The 27,527-nt window shown below is 36.7% G+C and overlaps 1 protein-coding gene across 1 annotated transcript in view; it reads left to right on the top strand.

Annotated features, from left to right (window-relative positions):
• The window catches only part of LOC150100406 (uncharacterized), a 621,895-nt gene that overhangs the window by 180,638 nt on the left and 413,730 nt on the right, over window positions 1-27,527 (top strand). The window contains exons 11-12 of the mRNA XM_090402392.1: window positions 14,467-14,525; window positions 20,478-20,608. Of these exons, the coding sequence (XP_090258518.1) occupies window positions 14,467-14,525; window positions 20,478-20,608 (190 nt within the window). The remainder of the gene's footprint in view (window positions 1-14,466; window positions 14,526-20,477; window positions 20,609-27,527) is intronic.

The following is a 27,527-nucleotide window of genomic DNA, read 5'->3' as shown; positions in this document are numbered from 1 at the left end:
TCTCCTCCTGCACTTCTAAACCTCGAACCCCTTATCCCTCTAGTATTCAAATTGACTCCTCCAGGATGAAATACTCCGATAAAGTGTTCATTGAACAATTCCACTATGTCCTTCACTCTATTCTCATTTTTATCCCACAATGTAATTCTTCCACATTCATTTCTACTCCTATTGGCCACATAGCTAAAAAATTCCCTAGGATTTTTCTTTGATCTAAGGACCAATCTTTTCTCATATTCCAGTTTCACCTTCCTTACCATACTAGTCACTCTTCTAGCCTGTGTCTTATATTCTTCATGCATCTTCTCTTCACCTGTCTCCTTATATCTCTTACATAGCCTCTTTTTCACATGTAGCTCCTGTTTAATATTGTTTGTCATCTACTTTACTCCAAATTGTGTCCTCTTCTTCACTCGTGGAATACAGCTTACCATTGCTACTAACAAATATTCCTTCAAAATTTCCCACGCACTAATGATATCCCAGCCTTCCAATTCCTCCCTCCATGAAACTTCTCCAAGTTGACATCTAAGACTATTATAATCACCTGCATTATAATTCCACATACGTTCACATCTCTTTGATACTCTTGCATGTCTATTCATTTTCCAAGTCAAAACCATATGGTCACTCTCCCTCCAACTGGTGGGAGAGATGTCATCTCAGTTATTATCAACTCTTCTTATGCTATAACCGAATCCAAAACTCTTGAACCTCTTGTTCCCTCTGTTACATGTTGCCTAAGACATTTGTCCCTCAAGAATTCTAGAAATTCTATTCCTTATTGCTACATGCATTTTCCTTTCCCCAATCTATACAGCTGTAGTTAAAATCTCCCATAACAATCATTCTTCTTGCACTTGCCAAACTCAACTGTCTACTGTCTAAACATTTGCTGGTCCCCACCCTCTGTCCTCCTGGGTCTGTAGCAACACCCCACTAATTATCCTATCTTGCCCACCTCTACCTCACACCATATGCATTCAAAATCATTAGTGTCACTGCCTTCCAAAGTCTCCACTCTTAGAGGACATAGGTCATCATTTATCATAAGCAGTACTCCACCAACATACTTTCCCTTCCTATCCTGCCGAAAAATGCTGTATCCAGCAACTTCTGTTCCTGTTATTATATCCTCTTCTGTCAACCAAGTCTCTGTGATCCCAATAATCATTGGCCAGGCTGATAGCATCAGCCTGGCCAATGTCTTGCATTAGTATAAAGCATATAAATGCCATTGTTTCTATATCCAGCATTATCCCCTCTAGACTCCACATGACTCAGTGTTAGCTGATGTCGTCCCCCCCCCCCTTCTCCCACGTACCCATTCCCACAAGAGGCCATCCCTGCTACCATCCACAGTGGGACACACTGACACGTTCAGAACAGCAGATGCCTACATCCTTCCTCATTCAAATGCAGATGTTCTCTCGCATACAGTTTCTCTCTGCTCTCAAATGCACTCCAAGCATCCACATATTCGAATCCTCTCTTCTGACACATTCTTGCTATTATGTCATTCAATGCCACTTCTCTTCTGCTCAGCTCAACATTATCATACCTAGGCAACATACAGACTATCTTTCCTCTCTGTGTCTTCTTTCGTAAAGCCTCGAGCAAGAATCTCATATCTCCCGCTGCCCTATTTACACCACCACTCAAGTAATTTGTTCCCACCATCACAATCATCTCATCCACCCTTGCACCTCTCTCTTAATTGCCATAGCCACACTTTCTGTCGTTCCTCCTGGCAAACACTCCTCACACACCCTATCTTGAACATCACGGATCATTGAGTCCCCATACATTACACCTCTTACCACCATATTCCTCGATTGCTCACATGCATCCCTCTCTCTCTCTCTCTCTCTCTTGTAACAATTTCTCTCTGTGCTCCCCTACTTACCAGCCTTCCTGATATCACTCTATCTCTAATCCCTGTGCTCCCTTACATTCCTCTCATTCCTTCTCTCCTGCTGTTTCCATTCTTTCCTCTTCTATCATTCCTATATCTGACCCTCATTTCCTTTCTTCCACTTATCCCTTCTCACCTTTTCTATCATTCATACAACTCTCTCTCATTCCCTCTCTTCTACTGTTCCCATTCTTTCCTCTTTTATCACTCCCATAACACTCTCATTCTCTCTCTTATACTGTTCCTATTCTCTCTTCATCTGCCATTCCCATCTCTCTCTCAATCCCTCTCCTCTACTATTGTTCCTATTCTCTCCTCTTCTCACATTCCCATAACTCTCTCTCACTCCTCCTCTGATTTGCCTTGCATTCGTCTCTTCCATTCGCTTAATTTCATCTTTCACACCTCTCATCTCATTCCTCAGACATTCCACCTGCTCTTTCAGCTCATCTATCTCTCTCTGTAAGTCAGCCATTCTTGTTTGCCAATCATTCTCCCCATTGAGACTATCTCCTAAAACTTCAGAATCATTCAATCTTTCCATACTCCCCACTCTTATTATTTTATTCATACTTCTCTCGCCCTCTATCATGCCTGTCATCTCTCTACGTGGAGAATCTCCCATCTCTGACTCAACGAGGTCAGTTATGGTCATTTCTAAATCACCAAGTTCCTCCTATTGCCTGCATTTTGCACATATATGTTTTCCCCCTTTTTTCTCCTTCCACATATACAGTCGCCGGGATGCATACATTCCGCAAGTCCTGCATGCTACAAAATCCCGTATGATATCACGCAAAATGGAGTCCTTACATTGGGGGGGGGGGGGCGACTTGGCGATACACCATTTGTAATTTTAACTGCCGCTGCTGCTGCCATTATTTAAAATAGTGTCAAAAAATAAACGCTAAATAAGTACAAACAATTTCAAACAGAACATTTAAGTACACTAGATATAAATAAATAAATAAAATGAAATAACTAAATAATGAAAACTTATCCTTCGTCTTGTTTTCCACCATTATGCATTCGATTCCGTCTCGATAACCAAAATACACAATATCGCGACAACTAACTTCAAAAAAACAACCACTGACTAGAATTCCAGAAAACAACTTAGCGGTACAAAAATAGAAAAAATGGACTATTCACCAATTAATAAGCACTTTCTGTTAAAAATTATCTCTGATCTCTATAGCTTAGATTTTATATCTTCCTCTGCTCTTTCCTGTTTATTTATTATTGATCTTAGGTAATTAAAGTACTCCACTGTTTCTAAAATTTGACCATCCAGTACTATGGCATCTTTTTGTTTATTATTTATTTTCATTATTTTTTGTTTTCATTTTATTTATTCGTAATCTAACAATCCAGGCTTTTTCATTGAGTTTTGTTGTTTTTGTCTTCATATGTTGTTGTGTATGTGTGCCAGTAAACATATCTTCTGCATAATCCAGATCATGTAGATATACTATTAAATTCCACAGTATTCCTTTTGTGGGTTTCATAGCATTTCTCTTAATCCAGTCTACAGCAATAAGAAATGTTGCTGGGGCGAGAATGCAGACCTGTCTGATTCCTGTTTTAATTTCAAACTTTGCTGAAGGTTCTCCATTCTGTATGATATGTATTTTATATTTTTCATAATTTTTTTAACTATGTTGATAATTTTGTGTCGTATACCATAGTAGAACATTAATTTCCATATTGCTTCTCTGTCAATGCTGTCAAAAGCTTTGTCAAAATCAACAAAGTTGATATAAAAATTTGACTTCCATTCTATTGACTGTTCTATTATTATTATTCTTAATGTTGCTAATGTTGGCTCTAAATCCTGCTTGTATTTCTCTTAGCTTTTGGTCTATTTCTTTTTTTTATTCTTTCTAATATTATTCTTGTTGATATTTTACTTGTTGTGTTTAATAATGATATTCTTCTCCAATTACTGCAATCAGTTAAACCTACTTTTTTTTTGGTATTTTGATCAGTAACCAAATATTCCATTTGGCCATTCTTCCTGTTACCAAGAAATAGACAGAGTATATCATTGCTGGCCAGGTTGGCCAAGTGGTAAGCGTATCTGTTCTCCAGCCAAAAGGCTGCTGGTTCGAATTCTGCCATGAGCATGGATGTTTGTGATTTATCCATCCATCTTCAAGGCCTACCTTTCCTAATTGGGTTGTAGGAGCAGCAGCTGCAAGAGGAACTTCCAGTGGTCGTGATCCTCTGCCACCAAGCTCAGGTGTTCTGCTGGGACTCCCAGACGTGTCCACCCAAGGTTTTGGATATAATCTATCCAGCGAGTCCTTGGCCTTCCGCATGGCCTCCCACCCTCTGGCTTGACAAAGAGGGCCTGCTGTGGAGCCTCTCTTGTGGCATTCTGACCAGGTGCCTGTACCATCGTAACTGTGATTTCTCAACACGGAGAAGCAGCAGTTGAGGGTTTCCCAAATTGCAGAGCTTCTGACCCTATTGAGTCTTGTCAGCCCCGCAACCCCTTATTTCAGCCACTTGGATTTGTGTCCACATTCTTTCAGTCATTACCCAGCTCTCATGACCATAGGTGAGGATGGGGACATAGACTGTATTGAAGACAGCCAGCTTTGCCTTCTGGCTTAACTCCCATTTCAACACTACCGGACGGCCAAGCTCTTGCAATATTGCGCTTGCTGAGCCAGTTCCAGTATCTAGTCCACATCCCACTTTCTATCACTCATGAATATGGACCCAATGTATTTAAACTTCTTCACCTGCATCAGTGGGACTCCACTCACATGTAGAGTGCACTGGGATGGTTGTCTTGAGACCACAAATGTTTCCATTTTGGCCATACTGATCTTCATCCCGGCTTCTGAACAAACAGCTACAAACCTATCCAGGGTCTGCTGGAGGTCATCTGTGGCAGAGCTAAGCAGAACTAGGTCATCTGCAAAAAGCAGATGTCCAATGCTACATCTTCCAATTCTGACATGCTCACTGCCTTGGCTGTGCCTGTCAATCCAGTCCATAAATATTGACCAGGAGGGGTGACAGAACACCCTTGGCAGGGTGTTCTGCCTATGGAGACTGTGAAAGGTTCAGACTTTGTGCTGTTTACCCTGACACAAAACTCCGAACATTCATACAGGGACTTGATGGTAGCTAATAGTTGGCCATCCACTCCCTACTCCTGTACAACTTGCCAAAGCTTATCTCGAAGAACCTGGTCATATACCTTTTCCAAGTCCACAAAACATTTGTAGACATTCTTGGCATATACCCAAGATTTCTCAAAGACTTGCCTTAAAGTGAAGATTTGGTCAGTTGTGCTTCTACAAGGACAAAAGCCACATTATTCATCTTGGAACTTTGACTCAACTATCCTTATCCTAATAGTTGGCCATCCACTCCCTACTCCTGTTCCAGGAGTAGGGAGTGGATGGCAACCAACATCAATCCAGAATGGATTGATGAAAAATGAGATACTATATTGGAGACAGCATGGTTTTGTAAAGGGGTAGACCATGCATCAGTAACTTGCTCAGGTTTTATAGCACAGTGATGGCTGAACTGGATAAGGGTCATGGGTTTACAGTGATACTGCTGGACCTGACTAAGGCCTTTGACATACCACATGGAATTCTAATCCGTAAACTGTAACATATGGGAATGAATATAGGGTTGGTGAGATGGATAGGAGGGTGGTTGATGGAGAGACACCAGAGAGTAGTTTACTGAGGAGTAGAGTCCAAAAGATGGCCTGTAACTAGTGGTATGCCGCAGGGTTCTGTTCTAGGACCACTGCTGTTTAATCTGTTCATTAACGATATAGGGAAGGATCTGAGAGGAACGGTTCATTTGTTCGCTGATGATGCAAAGTTGGGTAGGGCGATAGTGAATGCAGATGTCCAAATCTTGCAGGATGACTTGGATAGATTGGAGTTCTGGGGTAAGGAGAATGGATGTCAATTTAATGTGACAAAATGTAAGGTTATGCATTTTGGGGTGAAAAGATTAGCAGCAGTATACCACATTGGTAGAACTGTACTCCAGGAGATTGATGAGGCTAGGGACTTGGGAGTGTTGGTGGATAGGGAGTTGAAGTTTAAGAGGCACATTGCAAAAGTGATTAAATCAGCTCATCAAATCACTTGGATGCTGAAGAGGAACAATAACTTGCTTATCTCTGCTGATGAGCAGAGATAAGCAAGTTATTGTTCCTCTGTATCGAGCCTTGATAAATCTGGGCACAGTAATCGAGCCTCCGTCTCGATTACTGTGCCCAGATTTGGACACCTAGGTTTCTTCTTGATGGGGAGGAGATTGAGAGGGTCTAGAGGCGAGTGACCAAGATGATAGCAGGTCTATGGAATGAACCTTATGAAAACAGGTTGAAGATTTGTGGGTTGCATAAATTGGTTGATAGGCAGAAAAGGGGAGATATGATTGAGACATTCAAATTGCTAAAGGGTTTCTATAGGATTAATTCAGAGGATATTTTTGAAAACAGGACTGGTGGTGGGAGGACTAGGGGACATCCATGGAAGCTGGGCAAGAGTGTGGTTAGTAAGGGTGTTAGAGCTGGGTTTTTTACTTTTAGAGTGGTGAATGAGTGGAATAAGCTGCCAGAGTCTGTTGTGGATGCTTTGATGTTTAGGGCCTCCCTTGATGAGTCTAAGGACTCCTTGGAGTCGCCTTTCATAATAATAATAATAATAATAATATCCTCCTGCACCTTCTTTCCAAGCACTTAGCATATACTTTCCCAGGCAGGCTGAACAAAGAGATGCCATGATAGTTGCTGAAATCTCTCTGGTCTCCCTTCTTGAAGATTAGCATTATTATTCCTGTCTGCCACTGCTTTGGTGCAGATATCTAAGCAGCCTGACACGATCGAGTCAGCCAGAGAACACCGTCTCGATTTAAGGCTTTTAGCATTTTCGGCTGAATTTCATCATGACCAGCAGCCCTATGCGATTTTAGTTATTTGATTGCTAAATGGACCTCTTCTGCTGTGAGACTAGTCATCACCCTGATTTGCACCTCTGGGATGTCCACAGCTGCTGAGCCACCCGATTTAACAACCGAGAAGGATATCCTTCTCGGTTGTTAAAAGTGCATCATCAGAGGCCTTTATTGCCCTTGCTGTGCATGATTTCCTCCCTCAAAGGTGGCAGATGGTCTGCCAGAATACCTTGTTTGTATTTGCATAGGATGTGTCTAATCTTTCTCCAAAGAATTCCCAAGCCCTCTGCTTTTATCTCTTTACTGCCTCAGCAGCAGCTTTTCACACCTCAGTGTACCAGAAATGCACTTCAGGAAATGACCTGACCCTAAGCCATGTTAGGTAGGCCTCCTTTTATGCCTGGACAGCTTTTTGGGCCTCTTGGTTCCACCAAGGTGTCCTTTTCTCTCTGCCATCACCACACCGAGCTGCTTTTTGCCACAGCATGAGAGTGCAGAGGCAGTGACAGCTGTTCTGAACAGCTCCCACTCCTCCTCAACATCTGTAGTATGTCTGGGAATCTCTTTGAATCTGGAGGAGATGTTATCTGTAAATTTCTTCCTCACAGACTCATTTTCCAATGCCTCCCATTTTGTGTGGTGGTATAGCTGCTTATGTCTACCAGCATTGATGGCAGCATTTGATTTCTGTAGCCGCTGAGTGCAGACAACAAGATGGTGGTCATTTGCCAGTTCTGCCCCTCTCCTCACACGAACATCCAGTACTGAGGAAAAAAGGTCTGCTGAGAGTATAAAGAAGTCAATCAGAGATCTTTGTCCAAGTGTATCCCTGTACCATGTATACTTATGAACTTCTCGCTGCTGGAAGAAGGTATTCATTATGGACAAGCTGTTTCTACAGCAGAAGTCCTGTGATTTCAACCAATTCATGTTAAGATCAGGGTCTTCATTCCTCCCAACCATTCCCCCTCCATGTCAGGTCATCTGTTCATCCATTAGCAGGACCAATTCCATGTCTGCCACACTGTCAAAAGCAGCATCTACTTCATCTAAGAAGACAGAGTATTCTGACTCCAGATTAGGTGCATAGGCTTGCACTACAGCCAAGTTGTGGTTTTTCATCTGAAGCCTTAACACACATACCCATTTCCCCAATGGGATCCATTCGGCAACACAGTCTGACAGCAGAGGACTTGTGAGTATTCCCCACACCTGCCTGAGCAGACATTGTCAGGCTCACACCTGAGTAGTAGAGCTTCCACCCCTCATCCAGGTCAACAGTTCCAGAGCCTCTCCTCTTGGTCGAAGAAAGCCCGACTAAATCTAGTTGGTAGCGCTTGGCTTCCTCGACCAGTTCCTTTTCCTTCTCTGTCAGAGAAAAGATGTTCTAGTTGCCTAAAGCCATAGTCTGGTGCTGCTGTCGTTGCCATTTCCATCCTTTTGCAGAACCATTTCTTTCCACTGCCCTTAATCACCTCCTCAAACAGGTAGTTGGCCCGTTGATGGAGTTTCCTCTAGCAGAGTGCTGAGGAATGATGTCTAAGGGATGTTTGTGATTGTCTGTGAAAATACTAGTAGTGGTGGTGGGTGGTAGATGGCGTTGGTGTAGTTGCAGTTTATTGTAGTTGATCAACTGAGTGATGGAGACAGTGAGCTGTAGAGTAGGTATCCTCCCTCGATGAGTCTTTGGACTCCCTGGAGGTGTCATGTAATAATAATAATATTTACCATTAAATCTATATCTAATCTAAATCTATATTTTAATAGTTTATTTGATATACCATCTATATCAGCTGCTTTTCCATTTTTCCAGTGTTTTTTCTATTTCACTTCTTTTTTTTTTTTTAATTTCTTTGGTGTCTATTTTTAATATTTTTTCTTTTCTTTCTGGTATTTGATTTTCTTTTTCAGGTTTTTCTCTATTCATTATCTCTATGAATAATCAACCCATCTTTCTATTTTATATTTATTATTGTTTAATTTATTTTGTTTCTCTGTAATAATATCTCTTCTTTTTTATAACTGTCATTGTTCTCATAATATATAATGTTTTAGTATCACCTCTGTTAACTGCAATTTCTGCCTCATTAGTAGGTTTCCTCTTTGTATAATTTTTCTTAATCTCTTTATGTATTTTTTTATATTTCTCTTGTAAGCTGATGTTCTTCTTCTTCTTATCTTATAATATTTTTTTCATTTATTTCTTTCTGTCTTCAGATTTGAGTTTCATGTGTCTGTGAAGATATCCACTCTTTGTCTTTTCTTCTATGCCAGGGGTCGGCAACTGGCAGCCTGCAGGCCACATGCGGCCCAAACGTGCATTTTTGTTGGCCCATAAAAGGTTGACCATACTTACATGGCATGTGGCCCGTATGTTGAATTATTTAAATAATACATTTCATAATATGAATAATAAATTAAAAATAATTTTATACCTATACTTCGTGATATCGCCTTGCAACTTGGCATGAGTCAACCGTGTGAGTCATCAGGAGTGGGATTAACAAAGGCGACGTCATCTGACAACAACCGAGATTTTGGTGCACTTTTGCAGTCGCGTTCCTTGGTCTGTCTTTTAATATAATTTAATAATTCAATAACATCAACTATTATTTTCAGAGGATGTATATTTGTTAAAAATAATTTCAAAAATAGGTTCAAGAACAAGTAAAATTGCAGATGAAGGAAGAAGGTTTAATGATGAATGGAACAACAAGTACTTCTTTATTGAAAATTAGGGTAAGCCCTTTGCCTAACTTGTCATAAAAGTATTGCTGTTATGAAAGAATATAATATCAGATGTCATTACGAGAATGAACATGAAAGCTAATACACTGATTCGAACCGTGAACTTGGAAAAAATCAAATTAATAAATTACAAACTTCTTTGACTGCTCAGCAAAACATATTTAAGAAGCAAAGTATTCATAATGAATTGATTGTTCGTACTAGTTATATCGTAGGGGAACTTGTTGCGAAAGAAGGAAGGTGTTATACAGATTCAGAATTTATTAAACAATGTTTATTAGCTGAAAATTAACAAATATGCCCAGAAAAGAAAACGTTATTTCAAAATATTAGTTATCTGCCAGGACTTGTACAAGGCAAGTGGAAGAAATCGATATCAATTTATTTGAGCAGCTTAAATTTAAAGCAAAATCATTTGAGTATTACGCTAAGGCAATGGATGAAATTACTGACATAACAGCCACAGCGCAGTTAATGATATTTATTAGGGGCATCGAGATAGTGACTGATGTTCATGAAGAATCAGCTAGTTTGTGTGGTTTAAAAGGTACTACAACCTGCAATGACTTGTTCATAAAGGTAAAAGAAACTATTGATTCTTTAGAATTGGACTGGAAAAAAATTATATAGTGTGACAACCGATGGTGGAAGAAATATTTGTGGCTCTAACACCAGTGCAGTAGGTCAAAGTTTTGCGGAATTACAGAATTTAGGTTATGGTAATCCAATGGTGTTCAGTTACATCATTCATCAGGAAGCACTTTGTAGCAAAATTTTGTCATCAATGGAAGACGTTATGGACATTGTGATATCAACTGTAAATTACATCTGACGCAATGGTTTGAAACACCGCCAATTTCAAGAATTCTTGATAGAAATAGAATTGGAGTATGAGGAGGTTATCTACTACTCAGCTGTTAGATGGTTAAACAGAGGTGTGGTGCTAAAAAGAATTTTTTAATTTATGTGAAGAAATTCGATAGTTGTCCCACAACTATCGAATAAAAAATGGATTATGTCTCTTGCATTTATGGTAGATATTACAACGTACCTTAATGAACTTAAATTGAACCTTCAGGGCCAAGGTAAATTACTAGCAGAACTGTTTTTCTGACATAAAAGCTTTTGAAGGCAAATTATGTCTATGTTGAAGAAACATATGATGGAAGAAAATCTACATCAATATATTCGTTGCAAATTTGCATCTACGGTTGAATGGCAAACACAAAAGGAAATAATTTTTTGTTGGTAGTATTGAAGATTTACAAACGGAATTTTTAACAAGATTTGTGGATTTTTACAAAAATAGCATTGATTCTTTTTGAACCCTTTTAATGTCAACATTGATGGCGTACCAAACCAACTGTAGATGGAAGTTTTGGAATTGCAACAAATGAAACATTAAAGAATGCATTTTCGTTAGAAAATGTCCAAAAATTTTTCATGACGGAACACTAAAATACTGTCCCACAACTATCGAATAAAAAATGGATTATGTCTCTTGCATTTATGGTAGATATTACAACGTACCTTAATGAACTTAAATTGAACCTTCAGGGCCAAGGTAAATTACTAGCAGAACTGTTTTTCTGACATAAAAGCTTTTGAAGGCAAATTATGTCTATGTTGAAGAAACATATGATGGAAGAAAATCTACATCAATATATTCGTTGCAAATTTGCATCTACGGTTGAATGGCAAACACAAAAGGAAATAATTTTTTGTTGGTAGTATTGAAGATTTACAAACGGAATTTTTAACAAGATTTGTGGATTTTTACAAAAATAGCATTGATTCTTTTTGAACCCTTTTAATGTCAACATTGATGGCGTACCAAACCAACTGTAGATGGAAGTTTTGGAATTGCAACAAATGAAACATTAAAGAATGCATTTTCGTTAGAAAATGTCCAAAAATTTTTCATGACGGAACACTAAAATACTGTCCCACAACTATCGAATAAAAAATGGATTATGTCTCTTGCATTTATGGTAGATATTACAACGTACCTTAATGAACTTAAATTGAACCTTCAGGGCCAAGGTAAATTACTAGCAGAACTGTTTTTCTGACATAAAAGCTTTTGAAGGCAAATTATGTCTATGTTGAAGAAACATATGATGGAAGAAAATCTACATCAATATATTCGTTGCAAATTTGCATCTACGGTTGAATGGCAAACACAAAAGGAAATAATTTTTTGTTGGTAGTATTGAAGATTTACAAACGGAATTTTTAACAAGATTTGTGGATTTTTACAAAAATAGCATTGATTCTTTTTGAACCCTTTTAATGTCAACATTGATGGCGTACCAAACCAACTGTAGATGGAAGTTTTTGAATTGCAACAAATGAAACATTAAAGAATGCATTTTCGTTAGAAAATGTCCAAAAATTTTATTGATGTTTACCAAAAAAAATTTGATGGATTAATCAGTTTTGCAACGAAGATGATAGTCGCATTTGGAAGCACATACGTTTGCAAACAAGCATTTTCTGCCATGAGTTTTAGAAAAAAATAAATTTTCTTCTCGACTGACTGATGAATATTTGCATCTCAGGTTATAAAGTGGATACAGATGATTTGGCTAAGGGGAAACAATCACAAAAGGTACATTAATCAGGAAGACACATATATTGTGATGCATAAACTATCTTACTTTGTTTTTAGGTGATAATTTTTCATTGAGTTTCATTTTCATGCTTGTTTCATATTTTGTACTTTAAATATTTCTTTGTTTTTCAAGATTGATATCATAAAAATTGATAACTTAAGTATTTCTTTTCAGTTACTATTTTCTCTTAATTAAACACTTGCGGCCCGATTATTAAACATAAAAGTTGAATGTGGCCCACGAGTCTGAAAAAGGTTGCTGATCCCTGTTCTGTGCACTTCTAGTATTTTTTCTGCAGCGTCTTAGTATATGTTTTTAATACCTAGCCATATTTCTTCGAATATTTCTTTTGAATTCTTCATGATTTCTTCTCTCTGGTCTGAGTAACAACTTCATATATGTTTTTAACTTCTACCGTATATTTTTTTTTTAGTTTCCATATTTTTTAGTTTGTTTATGATATACATTCTATTTTTTCTTATTACCTTCTTTATGTTCATTAATCTTATTTTAATTTCTCCTGTTAGTGAAAGATGCTTACAGAAAAGTAAGCTGTGATATTTCAGTATGGAATATGTTCACCCTGAACTGCAGTAGAGCTCTCACAGTGACATACCATGCTTAGTGATTCAGGAGTTACTGAAGCAAACTGACCCACTGAGCCTTTAGAGCAAGGATAAGGCCTTGTTTGTTTTCTGGAGTGGAATTTTGAGCAGCAGTGTGTCACCCTGTTGCATCCCAAATGTATGGGGGTTGAGATCTGGGGAGTGTGCTGGCCACTTGCTTAATTTCCTTGGTCTCCAGAAGGATCTCCACTGCTCGTATATGACGTATGTGGCATTGTCATCCATAAAAATGAATTCTTCACCTACAGCACCACAGAGCAGTTGAACAAGATGTTGAAGAACTTTGTTGCAATATCATTCAATAGTCATAGACCCTTTTTCCAGCACTTTTAGCTCAGTGCATCTATTAAGCATAATGTTTTCCCACACATGACCCAACACTGCTGTATCTATCCCTTTCAAGAACATTCTCGTGATGGTAAGCAGCACCACTTTCACTCTAGATCAAGTGTCATCTAGAATCCGAGGAAAGACTAAAATGACTCTCATCTAAAGTGTACATCAGCCCATTGGTGTCTTGTCCAATTTTTATGGATACAACATCACTGAAAATGTGCTCTATGAAGAACTGTGGATGAAGAGATGCAGACTATAAGCCTTTGGGTATAGGCCTACTTGTAGGAGACATCTTGCTGCACAAGATATCCATGTATCTGCACTTGAATGGAGCTGACCTGCTGTGAGTGTGTCAATTATATATTATAACCAAAAACTGTCTTCATGCTCAATGGTAGAGTGAGGGTGATCTCTTAGCAAACATATGAAACACATTCCATTGGTTTGAAATTCTGCCAAGAGCCTGGATACAATGCTAAGTGAGATTTCAAACTCTTTGGCAATAAAAGTAATTGTCCTCCTTCAAGCTTTCTATTAATTCGTTCCCATGTGAAATCATTTATATGATATCTTTGAGACATTACAAGGCATCCAAATTTGCAACTTTATTCCTTCAAGAAAAGAGCTTTCTTCAAACACAATATGCTTAGTGCACCAAACAAATTTTTGGATTGCATAGTGCAGTTAATAGGCAGAGTAAAGGTGATGTGTTAAATATATTCAAGTTAGAACTTAAGGGATTTAATATGAATTAATGAATTTTTTAATACACAAAAGGAGAGAGAGAACAAGTGATCACTCTTGGCAGTTGTGTGGAGTGTTGTTACAAAGGCATAAGGATTACGTTTTTTGCTTGACAGTGATGAATGAGTGAGTGAAATGAGTTGTCAATGGTCATCGCGAATGCTCTGTTTGAGAATGAGTTTAAGGAGAGATAGGCATAGTGTGAACTTCCAGTAATAATGACTCTGTAGTTATACACATAATAATAGTTTGTCATCACATAAAAATGATTTTACAGTAAATATCTGTTTTATCTTTTCCTATAAAGAGTTTTTCATCATCATTATCAATTTCCTGATATGTATACCCTCATGGAGTATATAGGGTAATATGACAGCACGACATGATTAAGTTTACCTTATACATTATGACTTTAGTAAGAAAAGATATGATTTTGGTCAGTGAGATTGCCTATTCATAAATATAGAATATGAAAATCTACAGTATAGGTGTTAACATCACTAATAATATGACTTTAAAATATTCTCTTTAATAACAGGAATGAAGAACAGATCAATGTTTCACCAGTTGCATTTCCCCCACCTCTTTGTAATACTGGTAAGGTGTAGTCTTTTTTAATTGATTTTAATTTCCATTGTCTATGTGTTAACTGATATCAATTTTTATATAATTTTGTCCTAATCATTAATCTGTATTATTAATTATAATTATATATTATAATCAACATAGTTTATTGAAATATGAAAAGGGAAATAGATACAGAAATATGCACATAACAACAACTCATGGAGATAGCCTATTAAATGATGTTGAGCCAAATTGCTTTGTAATGAGCCAATTGGTAAATATTAGATGGTTCATGAGTTTCACCTTCAAAAAGAATTTTACTGATGTATTTCCAAAACTGTTTTCTTACCCATCCTCTTCTTGTGTCCATTACTTGGCTTGCAGAAAAAGAGCACTGAATATAGGTGAGTGTGAATGTCTGAGTTGGTGTTCCAGTAACCTCATATGACTTTTCTGAATTGTTTCTGTTAGGCCCTTGCTGGCTTTCTTCAAGATTGAGCAGTATTAAAAATGTGATCTTACCATATCTATCTATCTATCTATATATATATTTATATACAAAAATTGATCAAAGACATGTTGTCCCATAGTCACTGATGATATTAATTATGCATGGTAGTGATGTCCCACATCTGGGAACAATACATAAATATAGCTTGATTTAGGGTTTGTAGAAACAAAGTTTGATATTTGCCTTGATAAATTTGCATTCCTAGATATAACATAGAATATGATTGTAAGAACCAAGGTACTCAAAACATTTTATTTATTCAGGAATGTGGTCATTTGTTATTATTATTATTAAGAGAGACCTCTAGGAAGTCAGGGACTCATTGAGGGAGGCCACATATTACAAACACCAGCTATCGTACTTATTTTTGAATTCATTCACACTGCTTGCACACACAACATCCAATGGCAATCTCTTTCAATCATGGAAGAAGAAAGAAAATCTAGCCTTCACCCCTTCTTAGTGACATTCATTCTCAGCTTGGATGCCCTCTTGTCCTTTTCCCAACCTCCATAAAATGAAAAATTCCATCAACTGAAATCCTGTATCAACTTTTCAGAAGTTTGTAAGCCTCAATCATATCAACCTTCTTTCTCCTGTTTGCAAGTATCTGCAGTCTACAAATTCTCAATCTGTTTTCATATCAGTATTCGACAATCCTCATATCATTGTTAATGCTCCCCTTTGCACTCTCTCCACTGTATCGGAATCGCAATAGAAACCAGGAGACTAGATCTGCACGCAGTAGTTCAAGTGAGGTTTTATCAAGACTTTGTAGAGAGACAAAATGACATCATTACATGTGAAAGTTTGTTTCAGCATTGCAGTTATCTTTTGAGTTGTATTTACAATCTTTGTTACCTGGAACTAGAGACCTGAACTTCAACTTGCTATCGCTCCAAGATCCCTAGTTTGATCAGTTTCTTCTAGCATAATTCCACCAATATACCACTACTGCGTAATTGGAAGAACGACGGTACATTGCACCCTTTGATTGGAAAAGGCCTAAGTTCGATTCCCATCATCATGGAAGGAATCTTTATATGGAATTTTTCAATTGAAGGTGAGTTAGCCAATCTCATACAGAGGTTAGCAGTTTTTTTTTCTCCTGGAAACTCAGGTTTTTCATACTGCATACAGACAAATCGGCCCTTCAGAACACACACAATTTTCAGACAAAAAATACTTGTGATTGTGGGTGGTAGATGGCACTGATGTAGTTGATTGGTAGTAGTGGTTCAGTAGTGGTGGAGACAGAGAGTTGTACAGTGGGTGTTCTCCCGCGATGAGTCTTCGGACTTCTTGGAGGTGTCACAAATAAGAATAAGTGCATGACTTTGCATTTACTGACATTGAACTGACCATTTTCCCATGTGCACAGTTCCAGTGTATTTAAATCATTCTGCAAGTACTGCATACATCATACATCAGCAACATTCCTGATTACCCTATCCTCAGCAAATAGCTGTATGTCGCTTGTCAAATCCTTCCCAATATCATTAATATACAGATTGAATAACAGTGCACGAAGGACTGATCCTTGTAGTACATCACTAGTTACCTTAAATCTTGCAGACTCACATGCCCCATACCACTTTTAGATGTCTGTCAGTCAGCCATCCTCTTATCAATGCTAATATTTTATAATCCAAACCCATATTCTCAAATTTATGCAACTGTCTTCAATGCTGTATCCTGTCAAAAGCCTTAGCAAAATCCAAAAGTATCATGGTGTATCCATTCCCCTTGTCTAGTTCTATGGCAACATTATTATAGAATGTGAGCAAGTTGCTAAAACATGACCCTCCCTTAGTAAACCCATACTGTTCATTGCAAAGTAGACATTCACTGTCAACCCATTTCTGAATGCAAGCCCTAACCAATTTTTTTAAAATCTTCACACTCCTGAGATACTTGATTGGTCTATAGTTGGATACATCGACCTTTGCACCACCCTTGCACAATGGGATTACCATACATTCCTTCCATTCCTGCAAAATCTTCCCTGTTCTGAGACTCAAATTATATACCTGGTCAAAGGAATAGCCAGTTCAGTTGAACATTCTTTTAGCAGCCATGCTGACATCCCATCAGTCCCTATTGCTGAATTCTTATTCAGTTTATGCAAGAGCTCTAACACCTCCTCTTAATACACCTGAGTTTCTTCATTCAGTGAAGACATAGCAGTGAACTGAATGTTGCATACATCAGATTGATAGCTTTTAGCAAAATGGGCACTCATTAGTTGAACAACTCTGCTGCATCTGCATTCAGAAAGTTATTTTTTCATATTCGTTCTTTCTATTACTTTCTATTACAGCATATCGATAGAATTCTTGTGGGTTGTCTTTAACTTACAGAGCCAGTTTCTTTTCATACTCACTTAGCTTTCTGTACAACATTTGTGGCTATTCTAGCCTGCTGATTATAATTTTCACCATGGATATATCATCCTTATGCACATGATATTCCTTTCACATCATCCATTTCTTACAAATCTCTTGTTTAATAAGATTACACATCCCTTTGATTCCTACCCTATTTATTCTTTGAACTTTTGGGATGCATTCTGATATTGCATCATTTAATTATTTTTTAAATGCTTGATATTCTTCCCATTCAGCAACTGATTCCATTCTGCTGAACTCAGTATACTCCTCAGTTGATCATAATTTCCTGCTCTTTGTAGTTCACCATGTAAACTTTTCTGAATGAAACATTCATAAACTTAGTCACTTTCCAAGTGAGTACCGTTTGATCACTCTCCCCAACTGGAGGCAGAATAGTTACATCTATAACTGAAACACCCTTTTGACACTATAATCAAATCTAACACTCTTTTCCCTCTAGTTTCTTCTGTCACATACTGCTTGAGAATATGGTCTTGCAACAGCTCAATAAATTCAGTTTCAATCTTCTCATGAGATTTTACTGCTGCCCAATCAATATTTTGATAATTTAAAGTCTCCCATTATGATTACTCTTTTGGCACCCATTGTCTCTATTTGGTGATGCATTTCTTCATCACTAGCAACTGATCCAAGAGTCTGTAAAAACACTCCACTGTGTAATTGATCTTGTTAGATTCACCTCACACCAGATGACTTTAAATGAATTTAAAGTTGATAGCTTTTAGCAATGAACTATTTCAACTATTTATATATAATCACCTGTTTTCAGCAATCAAGCAATTCACTATCACATAAAATACTGTTACTTGTACTATAATCATAGGTCTCAACACACTGAGTTCAAGTCATCTGATATCATTAGCAGCTTGTCCCCCCCCCTCTTCTCCTATCCTGTCTATCCTTTCTAAAAATCCTGTACCTTTTATACTCAATACTAGTTAGTATGTCTGATTCTGATAGCCAAGTCTCCCTTTCTTTCTGATACTCCTAGCATTCGTGTATAGACATAATAATATACCTGCATGTTCATTTGTATATTCTTGTCTACAGTCTGCATAACACATTTGGACAACTTGCAGATATGTATTCTTCTGCAGTGCCTTATACATGTAGACATCTTTGCACACATTTGATGGGTCCAAATGGACGAACAAAATCAAAATCATTCTCTCTCCTCCTAATCATTTCCATTATAATGTCCATTTCTGTCATTTAGCTCAATGTTTTCTTCTATTCTGTTTTTAGGAGTCTGATTTGATTGCTATTGACTGCCAGCCAAATCAGTGTTGCATTTTTACACAAACTATGTAGGTGGTTTTGGCCAGGCTGAGTACTAGTTGATCAGCACAACATCATCTGAAAGCAGAGACTGCTTGTGTGGGTTTGACTTGTTGAAGTTTTAAGAGTTATTCTCTATTATTATTATTATTATTATTATTATTATTATTATTATTACCCTAAGACCCCTTCCATGGAATCAAAGACTCATCTAGGAGGTTCCTTTATCATACACTGCTCATCATACTGCACCTTAAACACATTCAATTTCTTTGCAGACACCACACTCTCAGGCAAGGCATTCCAATCATTCATAACTCCATGCAAAAATCCTGCTTCTCATTCCCTTGTTCACACTCTCCTTATACAGCTTCTAGAGATGTCCTCTTGTTCTCTCCTGATCTCCCATGATTTTATGAACGGTGGTTGCATCTTTCTGCATTGCATTTCACGTTTGATTTCCTTAAATGCTTTCCCTACTACTCATTTAGTGCTTTTCTGGTTTCTCCTTTTTGATATTATAAAGCACTCATCACCCTCGAGATTCCTAACATTGTATCAGAACCCCCTTTTACATTTTCATATCATCAATCTCACACTCTTATATCTCTTTCAAGCTGCTATCACTGTCATGCACTCAGGCACCACCACCACTCATGCTCACATTCCATCTCACACCTATTGTTACCCGCCACATCCACTGAGTTGAAATTCCACTCACATTCAGTATCTTACTTTCCTCAGCACGCTTAATCAGCACATATTTCTGACTTGTTCTTGCATTCCCTTCTTCCTCGCACAAACTACACTACTCACATTTAATAATGAACACATTCAAATATGTTACATCATATGAATTATCAGTCATTGCTTTCTCTTTTTATTACTATATCTGTAATAACATACTTTGAATTCAGTATCTGTATGTTTGCCATCTCCTCAGTCATTTCCACTTATTTATCACTTTTCATGTAAAAAGAAAGTTGTCAGCATAAATCTGAGCCATGTTCTGTTTTTACTCTGTTAACCATTTCAGTAGGTTTCATTCTCCTGATCTCTTCTTAATCTGTCATCATAACTAATATTGATGTGCTTCAAATTCTTTTCTTGCTTCTAAATTTTCCTCTCCCCAAATCCAGGAAACAACTACCATCTATAGTCTAATCAAAGCCTTATTAAAGTGTAACAACTGCTTCTTCATTGAGAGATTAAAATAAATAATAAAATATTTATTGTGTTTAAATAGAAATTAGTTTTTAATAATAAATAAATAATAATTTTAATAATAATAAATAGCTAATTAGTTTTTTTTAATGTTCCTGAATTTTCAGTTTGAGGGTTGATCGCAAAAAGTTTTGTTTACCTTGAGTAGTCCTAAAACATTTTCCTTAACTCTAAATGAACATAGTTAATCAACATGCACAGCATGCTTCCAGTCATAGATATTTCACTGGATTGGTGGGCCAAAGGGACCACTGGAACAAGCTCCTGGTGTAATGATACATGTAACCAGGATTTTACACCTTTACTGTATCTACAAGATATTTCAGTATAAAGATGGAGAGGGAGAGTGATAGTTCTAAATGAATTATTATATCTCTCACCTCTCTTGTTACTTGTTATTTTACTACTGATTGCATGATTGTTTGCAATTGCATTGACTAATAAGCATATTTGTAAACTGAAAAACATCCATTTGAAATTTTTTTCTCCTTTGAAAATATTCAATTATAAATGTAAAACTTGTTAGTATAATTTGCTGCTTATCATATTTTTTCTCAGGTCCAATTATGAACATACCTTTAGTAGTATCCTTATCAGAAAAAGCTTGTCAAAATTCTCAAGTTGTTGGTGGAAAAGCTTCATCACTTGGCCTATTAACAGAAATGATAGCCCAGAAGGAAGTATATTTGGTAATAAACTTAATTTCATTAATTAAATTAACCCTGATATATTACTTTTATGGTATGTCAGCTTTAACTCAATTTACTGTGATGTTGATAACTAAGTGTTGTGATTGTTCTGGGGAGTAAGTTAATATTTTTTGTGCTTAAGTTTTTAATTTTAGATATAAGAATAATTTTATACTGTTAATGCTACTACAGTTGACTCACACTGCTGAGGACACTGACAAACTCACTTACTATAACAAATATTTTAAACAGATTTGCTGCAGTGAAATGTCCGTGTCACAAAACATTCCTGTGGTCTTTTTGAGCTTGCTTATAGTGAAAATTAAATGTACATTGACAGTTTTTTTTTTTTTTTTTTTTTTTTTTTTTTTTTTTTTTTTTTTTATGGACAGCGTGTTCACCTAACAATAATAATTCTTCAAAATGACACCTATAAATGAACATAAGTTAGCAGTATTGAAAAATTCAGTTCAGAGACTAAGTTTCATGTTGATAATTTTTCAGTGGATATTGTGAAAATTGCAAATTAATGTTGTGGAACTTAAAAAATGCTGAAGAATACAGAATTTAGAGGATGAATTAAAACCATAAGAGCATTACAATGTGTGAGAAATGTAGCAATATACTGAAGCATGTGAAGAAAAAATTCACGACTGAGAATGAACAACAAAAAAAAGGATAAAAATGGTATTAAAAAATGCATGTTAGGAATAACTTAGGTGTGAGTGAGTCTGTATGAATAATGAAGTGTAATAGAATATACAAAGAACTTTGTATATTATTATTATTATTATTACCCAAGAAACCATGGAGCCAAATGGAGTCATTCACAACTCTGCATGAAAAAAATCCACTTCTCATTCCCCTACTTGCACCCTCCTTATACAGCTTCCAGGGATGACTTCTGGTTCTCCTCTGATCTCCCACTATTTTCTGTAGAACCTCTCCAGCATTGATCCTATAACAACCCTTTAATAACTTGTAGGTCTGCATCATATCTCCCCTCTTCCTCCTGTCCACCAGACTCTGCAAGTTGCATCTTCTCAATCTTTCTTCATACTCGACATTCCAGAGGTTACAAACCAGGTGACCAAATCTGGGCACAATAGTCCATGTGTGGCCTAATCAAACCCTTATACAATGGAACAAGAATCTCCCTACTTCTACAAGTCAGTGTCCTCCGAATCATTACCAGAAGCCTTTGTGTTGTCTTCACAATTTTACCTATGTGTGTCCCTTAAATTTCAGATTCTTATCCACTATCACCCCCAGATCTCTTATTTCCTCTACTTCCAACAATATATTCTCACCAAGCATAAATTCTGCATCCCATCTTTGTTTTCCAAATTTTAAAACCTTACATTTTGCAACATTGAACTCACATCCCCATTTGCTTGCCCAATCACTCAATTTATTCAAGTCTTCTTGCAAGGCCACAACATCTTCACTACTCTTTATGGTTCGTCCCAACTTTGCATCACCTGCAAACAACTGAATATCTCCATCCAAATCTTTACCAATATCATTAATATACAAGTTAAACAGCAATGGCCATAAAACAGACCAATGAGGCACAACACTAGTAACTTTCCTTTTTGTGGATATCCTACCCCCATACACAACTTGTTGATACCTATCAGATAGCCATTCTCCAGTCCAATGCACCAATCTAATATCCTACCTCATCCCCTCCAGTTTGACTATCAACTTATCACACGGTAATCTGTCAAAAGCCTTTGCAAAATCTAAGTATATTACTGTGTATCCTTCTGCTCTGTCCATGGAAGCAGTCACCTTATTGTAATAAGTAAGTAGATTACTAAAACATAACCTCCCTTTAGCAAATCCATGCTGTCTATCAAATATGATACCATTGTTGTTGTCAACCCAAATCTGGATCCTAGTTCTCACAAGCTTCTCCAACAACTTAACTACAACACCTTACACACAGATAGGCCTATACTGCTTGAGTTCTATCACCTCCTTTATGAAGTGGCACAATCTTGCCCTCCTTCCACTCCTTAGTAACTTGACCGAGTGCAAGACTCGTATTAAAAAAATGTCAAGGCTGGCATGAACTCTCTTGCACATTCCTTCAGAATACGTGATGATATATTATCAAGTCCCACAGCCTTATTTACATCTAGTTTGCTCAATTCTCCATACACCTCTTGCTCACTTACAGTCAGTCTCTCTTTCCCATCATCAACTGCTCTCAGTCTCTCCATAAAATCACGTTCACCAGATTGAAAGACCTTTATGAACTGCTCATTAAGTATCTCCACCATATCTTCTGCAACAGCTGTCTTTATACCATTTTCTCCAATCAATGTCATCTTTCCATAATCATTCTTTCTTTTGCTGGCTACACATCGAAAGAACTTCTTAGGATTCTTTTTGGCTTCATTAGCTAACTGCTGTTTATACCTCTCTTTAGCTACCCTCACCAACCAATTCACCCACCTTGCTTGGTCTTTGTAGTAATCATGGAACTGGTTATTTCCACTTCTCTTATGCTGCCTCCATAATGGCCTTTTTTCTGTATCGCATGCTTAATCTCTTTATTCATCCATTTCACACCTACCTTATTTAACCTTCTTACCCTTGGAATACATTTAGACATTGCATCTACTAGACAGTTTTTGAAAATCCTCCAAGTCTCCTGAGCTCTTCATAATCATCCCCCCCCCCCTTGTAGTTCCACATATACCCTTTTCTTACTGAAGTCCTCACACTGCTGGCAACCACCTCATGGTCACTCTCACCAATTGGTGGATTATTTGATAGTTCATTTATAATTACATCCTCTGATAAGATGACCAAATCCAAGACCCTCAATCCTCATGTGCCCTCTGTTACATACTGTCTGAGGTAGTTATCCCTCAAGAAACTTATTTTCTTTACTTAGAGTTGCTATCTCATCATTCCAGTCTATATTGCCATAATTAAAATCACCCATAATGATCACTCTTTTCTTATTTGTTTGGCTAATTTTATTATAAATTTCATAGTCACTACCATTCACATTTCCTGGTCTATGACAACATCCAACCAAGTATTTCATTCCATTCACCCCTATTTCACACCATACTGCCTCAAAACCACTGGCACTATTTCCCTCTTGTATCTCTACTTTGCATGGACATATCTCTTTCTCTATCATCAATAGCACTCCCCCTCCCTTTTTACCCCTTCTATCCTCACGAAACACATCATATCCTTTCATCTCTATTTCTGTCAGGATGTCGTCCCTATCTAACAATGTCTCACTTATTCCAACAATTTTTTGGGTGAACAGGCTCAATTAGTGCAACCATTTCATCTAACTTGTTTCTTACATTTTTAGCATTTCTATATAAACACAACAGCTCATTCCTGGATCTACAGCTATTTCCACTAGTAACACTCATTCTATGTGATCACTCCATGCTCGACTGCCTCCCCATTTCCCTGTTCATTTTCCATACTAATGCCACTTACTTCCTCAATCATAACCACCACGTCAACCTCTCCTGTCGTACTCTCCTGCTCTTCCACATCACTTCCCACTTGATCTGATTCATTCTCTATACTCACTTCTCTACCTTCCAGCAACAGTCTCTCCAAATGACTCGCACCATAACCGCTCAAATGCAGTCCATTGCTCCCATACAGTTTACTTCGTCCTTCAAACTCATTCCACACATAACAAATTGTACTCCCCCTCTCCTCACACATTTCAGTCAACATACCATTCATAATCCTTGCTCTCTGCCTCATCTCACCACAGTCATACCTAGGGAACACGCTTGCTATGAAGCTTGAGCCTTTGAATGAGCAATTGGCTAAGGTGAATGAGAAAAAGGAAGTTAGCATGGCAAAGAATATTATCAAATGATGATTATAATAAATTTAGTTTAATCCTTTATCCAAGTGTGAGCAAACAAAGTTTGCCCCTGAAAATATCTTCAGGACTGAGGTAGGTAAGGTAGTACAACACCAGGAAACTTGCAGCAAAGGTGGATGAAGCTCTCAACTCCTTGTCTCAGTATCTCCCATAATGCACAGCACATCTCCTTGCAGACATGTATACTGCTATGCATTAAGGGAAGGGCCACTACCCATACCGGTTTCGACCTTTATTGAGGTCTCGTCAGTGGGAGCCAGGCCCAGAGTGGAGATACTAAGGCAGAAGCAATAGGAGAGGTCATCCTTACCTATAGGAGTTGCCAAAAGGTGTGACGTCTTGTTATTGTTACTTGGTTAGACTATAATAAATAAATTTATTATAGTCTAACCAAGTGAAAAATAAACTTTCAAACAAATGACGATTAAGTGGGCTTTGAGATTTGAGTGTTAGAAATGTGTAGATAAAAGAGTAAATAGTGGTTGTGGCATGTATGTGTTGGAACGTATATCCTAGTTCCAAATCCGACATCTTGTTGTAATGTACTCTTATTAATAAAATCAATTAATTGCTGATTGATCACTAATCCAAATGTAGGGAAATTTATATTTATACTGCTCCACCCTATATTTAGATTAGTCTATATAAAATAGTAGAATCAATTTTCAATTAAATTAGCAGTCTCCTTACTCATTCAGGCCGAATTTAATACTTTTCACTTGAGGCTCCCGCAAGATTCAAATTATTTATGAACGGTGCAATAAAAAAGAATCAGGCAAACACAATATTGAAATTAACAAAACAAAACATTTAATATAAGGTTATATGACAAATACATGAATTCCACTTCTAAAATAAGACATTACAATTAAGTTAGTACATCAGGTCAAATCATTCATATTAATTCAGACTTCAAAATCTTCACATACAAGTTTTACAGTCTTCTCTATTACAATATTCCTTACTCAGATTAATACAACAGAAATTCTTGTTTAATTAGTTTGCCCATATCTCTCAGTTATACTCCATACTTAACTCTCAGCAGGCATTTATCATATTAAATACGTCAGATATTAATTCAAGGCAAATTATTTTTAACTTCTAACTTCGGCAATATGCCACAGTAAATGCTAGAATAAGCGAAATGGAACTATCACTCAAATCTTCATACACAGAAACAAATAAAATGTGACTGTCCTTACCGGAATTTATCTTCAGCATGTCAGATTTAATGTGAGCACATCTTCAAATTATATTTATTACACCTATGGAACACATTTAAAAGAATTCTTCAAGGGTCATAACTAGATTATTATTTGTCGCGCTTCAAATTTTCAATGGCAATTATAGGGCAGATTGATATCCTTGTTTACTACTTCACAACAAATTAAGCTCCGTACAATTCTTCCTAAAAGCAATATAGAAATAAGTAGTAATTCTAAGCTAACTGGATCTATTCTGAATCCTTCATTAACCTTCCAGTCCTTTAATTATCCAAATACGGCACCAAATTCCTATTAATGCCACTGCTGACTTTACTTTCAACTATTTATAAGTTTTCACTTCGTCTTTGCATACGTCTAAATACTACTCTCTTGAATTCCTGCCTTCAGTCCTTTTTATTTACTTTCACCCCCTTGCTTATATCCTTCCTTCTTTCCCTTCAAAAACTCTTCTTTCTTTACTCTTATATTACTCTCATATATTTTTCTTCTCTCCTTGTTATCCAAGCTCACGGTCTACCCATGCGTGTTCCATTTTATTTCTCTTTCCATGGCAACGAACAAAACGTAAACATTCGTGTTAACGTTACATAAGGCTATACTTTTACATTGAGTAATGAAAAACATTAATAAAAATATTACAGTTACTTAATTTTCTCCTTCATTTCATTTACAATTAACAATAATAAAATATATGTTACAGTATATATATAAGGTATATTAAATTATATACATATAATTTCTCATAATATTATTGAAGGAATAAGGTCAATAAGATAAATGATATTTATCACTGAGTCCTTCCAATAGTAAAATACACATAAAAATTATTTAATCAAACAATAGCTGATGAAATTCAGGAATAATACATGAATAATAATTCTTAAGCAAGGGATTAACAAATAATTTTTAAACAAGTTATGCTTAATATATGATAGGTTATGTTAAATGTGAATGAAGAACAAAATATACATAATAATTTCATCCACAGTTTAACATATGACTTGAAAAATAAGAAAAAAAAAAACGAATGTTGAAATCGATTTCAAGAAGTTGTTGCCTCCTTGAAAACTAATGCTACATGAAAGAGTTACACCATTACTAACTTCTGATCAAAATTCCCCTCTAAATTAATCTGTTATTTTGACAACAAACTTGACTTACTTGTCTGTTTGCTTACTTGGGAAATAGGATTAAAAACCAAGTTCATATAAAATTACTTGGTATCTTGAATAATCTGTTATTTTTTGAAAACTCCAACATTATCAGATCTTATATTTCTGTCTTCTTCTAAGGCACTATTTATTGTATCAATCCACCTAGACAAGTTGGTCTCCCTGTGAGCCTTTTTCCTGCTAACCTGGCAAAGAGAACTTGTTTTACTAATCTTTCCTCTCCCATTCTATTTTGTGACCATCACATCCAAGATTAGCTTTTGTTAACATATTTCTGAATTCTAACAATGACAAATTATTTCCTAATATCCTCATTATTTTTAATACAGTACTGCCCTTGATGTCATCTGTTCACTCCCCTAATATTTCTCAGAATTCTCATATGTGTGGTCTCCAGTTTTTGATTTTTTTTTTTTTCTAACAGCTCTCAAATCAATAAGTTAAAACTTGTGTGAGCACTGTCTTGTATACAGCTGATTCAGTGTTTTCACTAATTTCTTTCTTGTTCCATATAAATTTATTCAGCTGACTTTCCACCATACCAGCTTTACTAATTCTGTTGTCTGTTTCCATATTTAATTTACCATCTTCACTAAAAATTGTGCCTAAATAGCTAAAATGTTTTACTTGTTCTA

Source organism: Typopeltis vanoorti, chromosome 13 (genome assembly GCF_054136105.1).
Source record: "Typopeltis vanoorti isolate ZY-2024b chromosome 13, IOZ_Tvanoo_1.0, whole genome shotgun sequence".
Classification (NCBI taxonomy): domain Eukaryota; kingdom Metazoa; phylum Arthropoda; class Arachnida; order Uropygi; family Thelyphonidae; genus Typopeltis; species Typopeltis vanoorti.
Note: the sequence above shows the minus strand (reverse complement) of the source record. Positions and strands in the feature narration are given on the sequence as shown.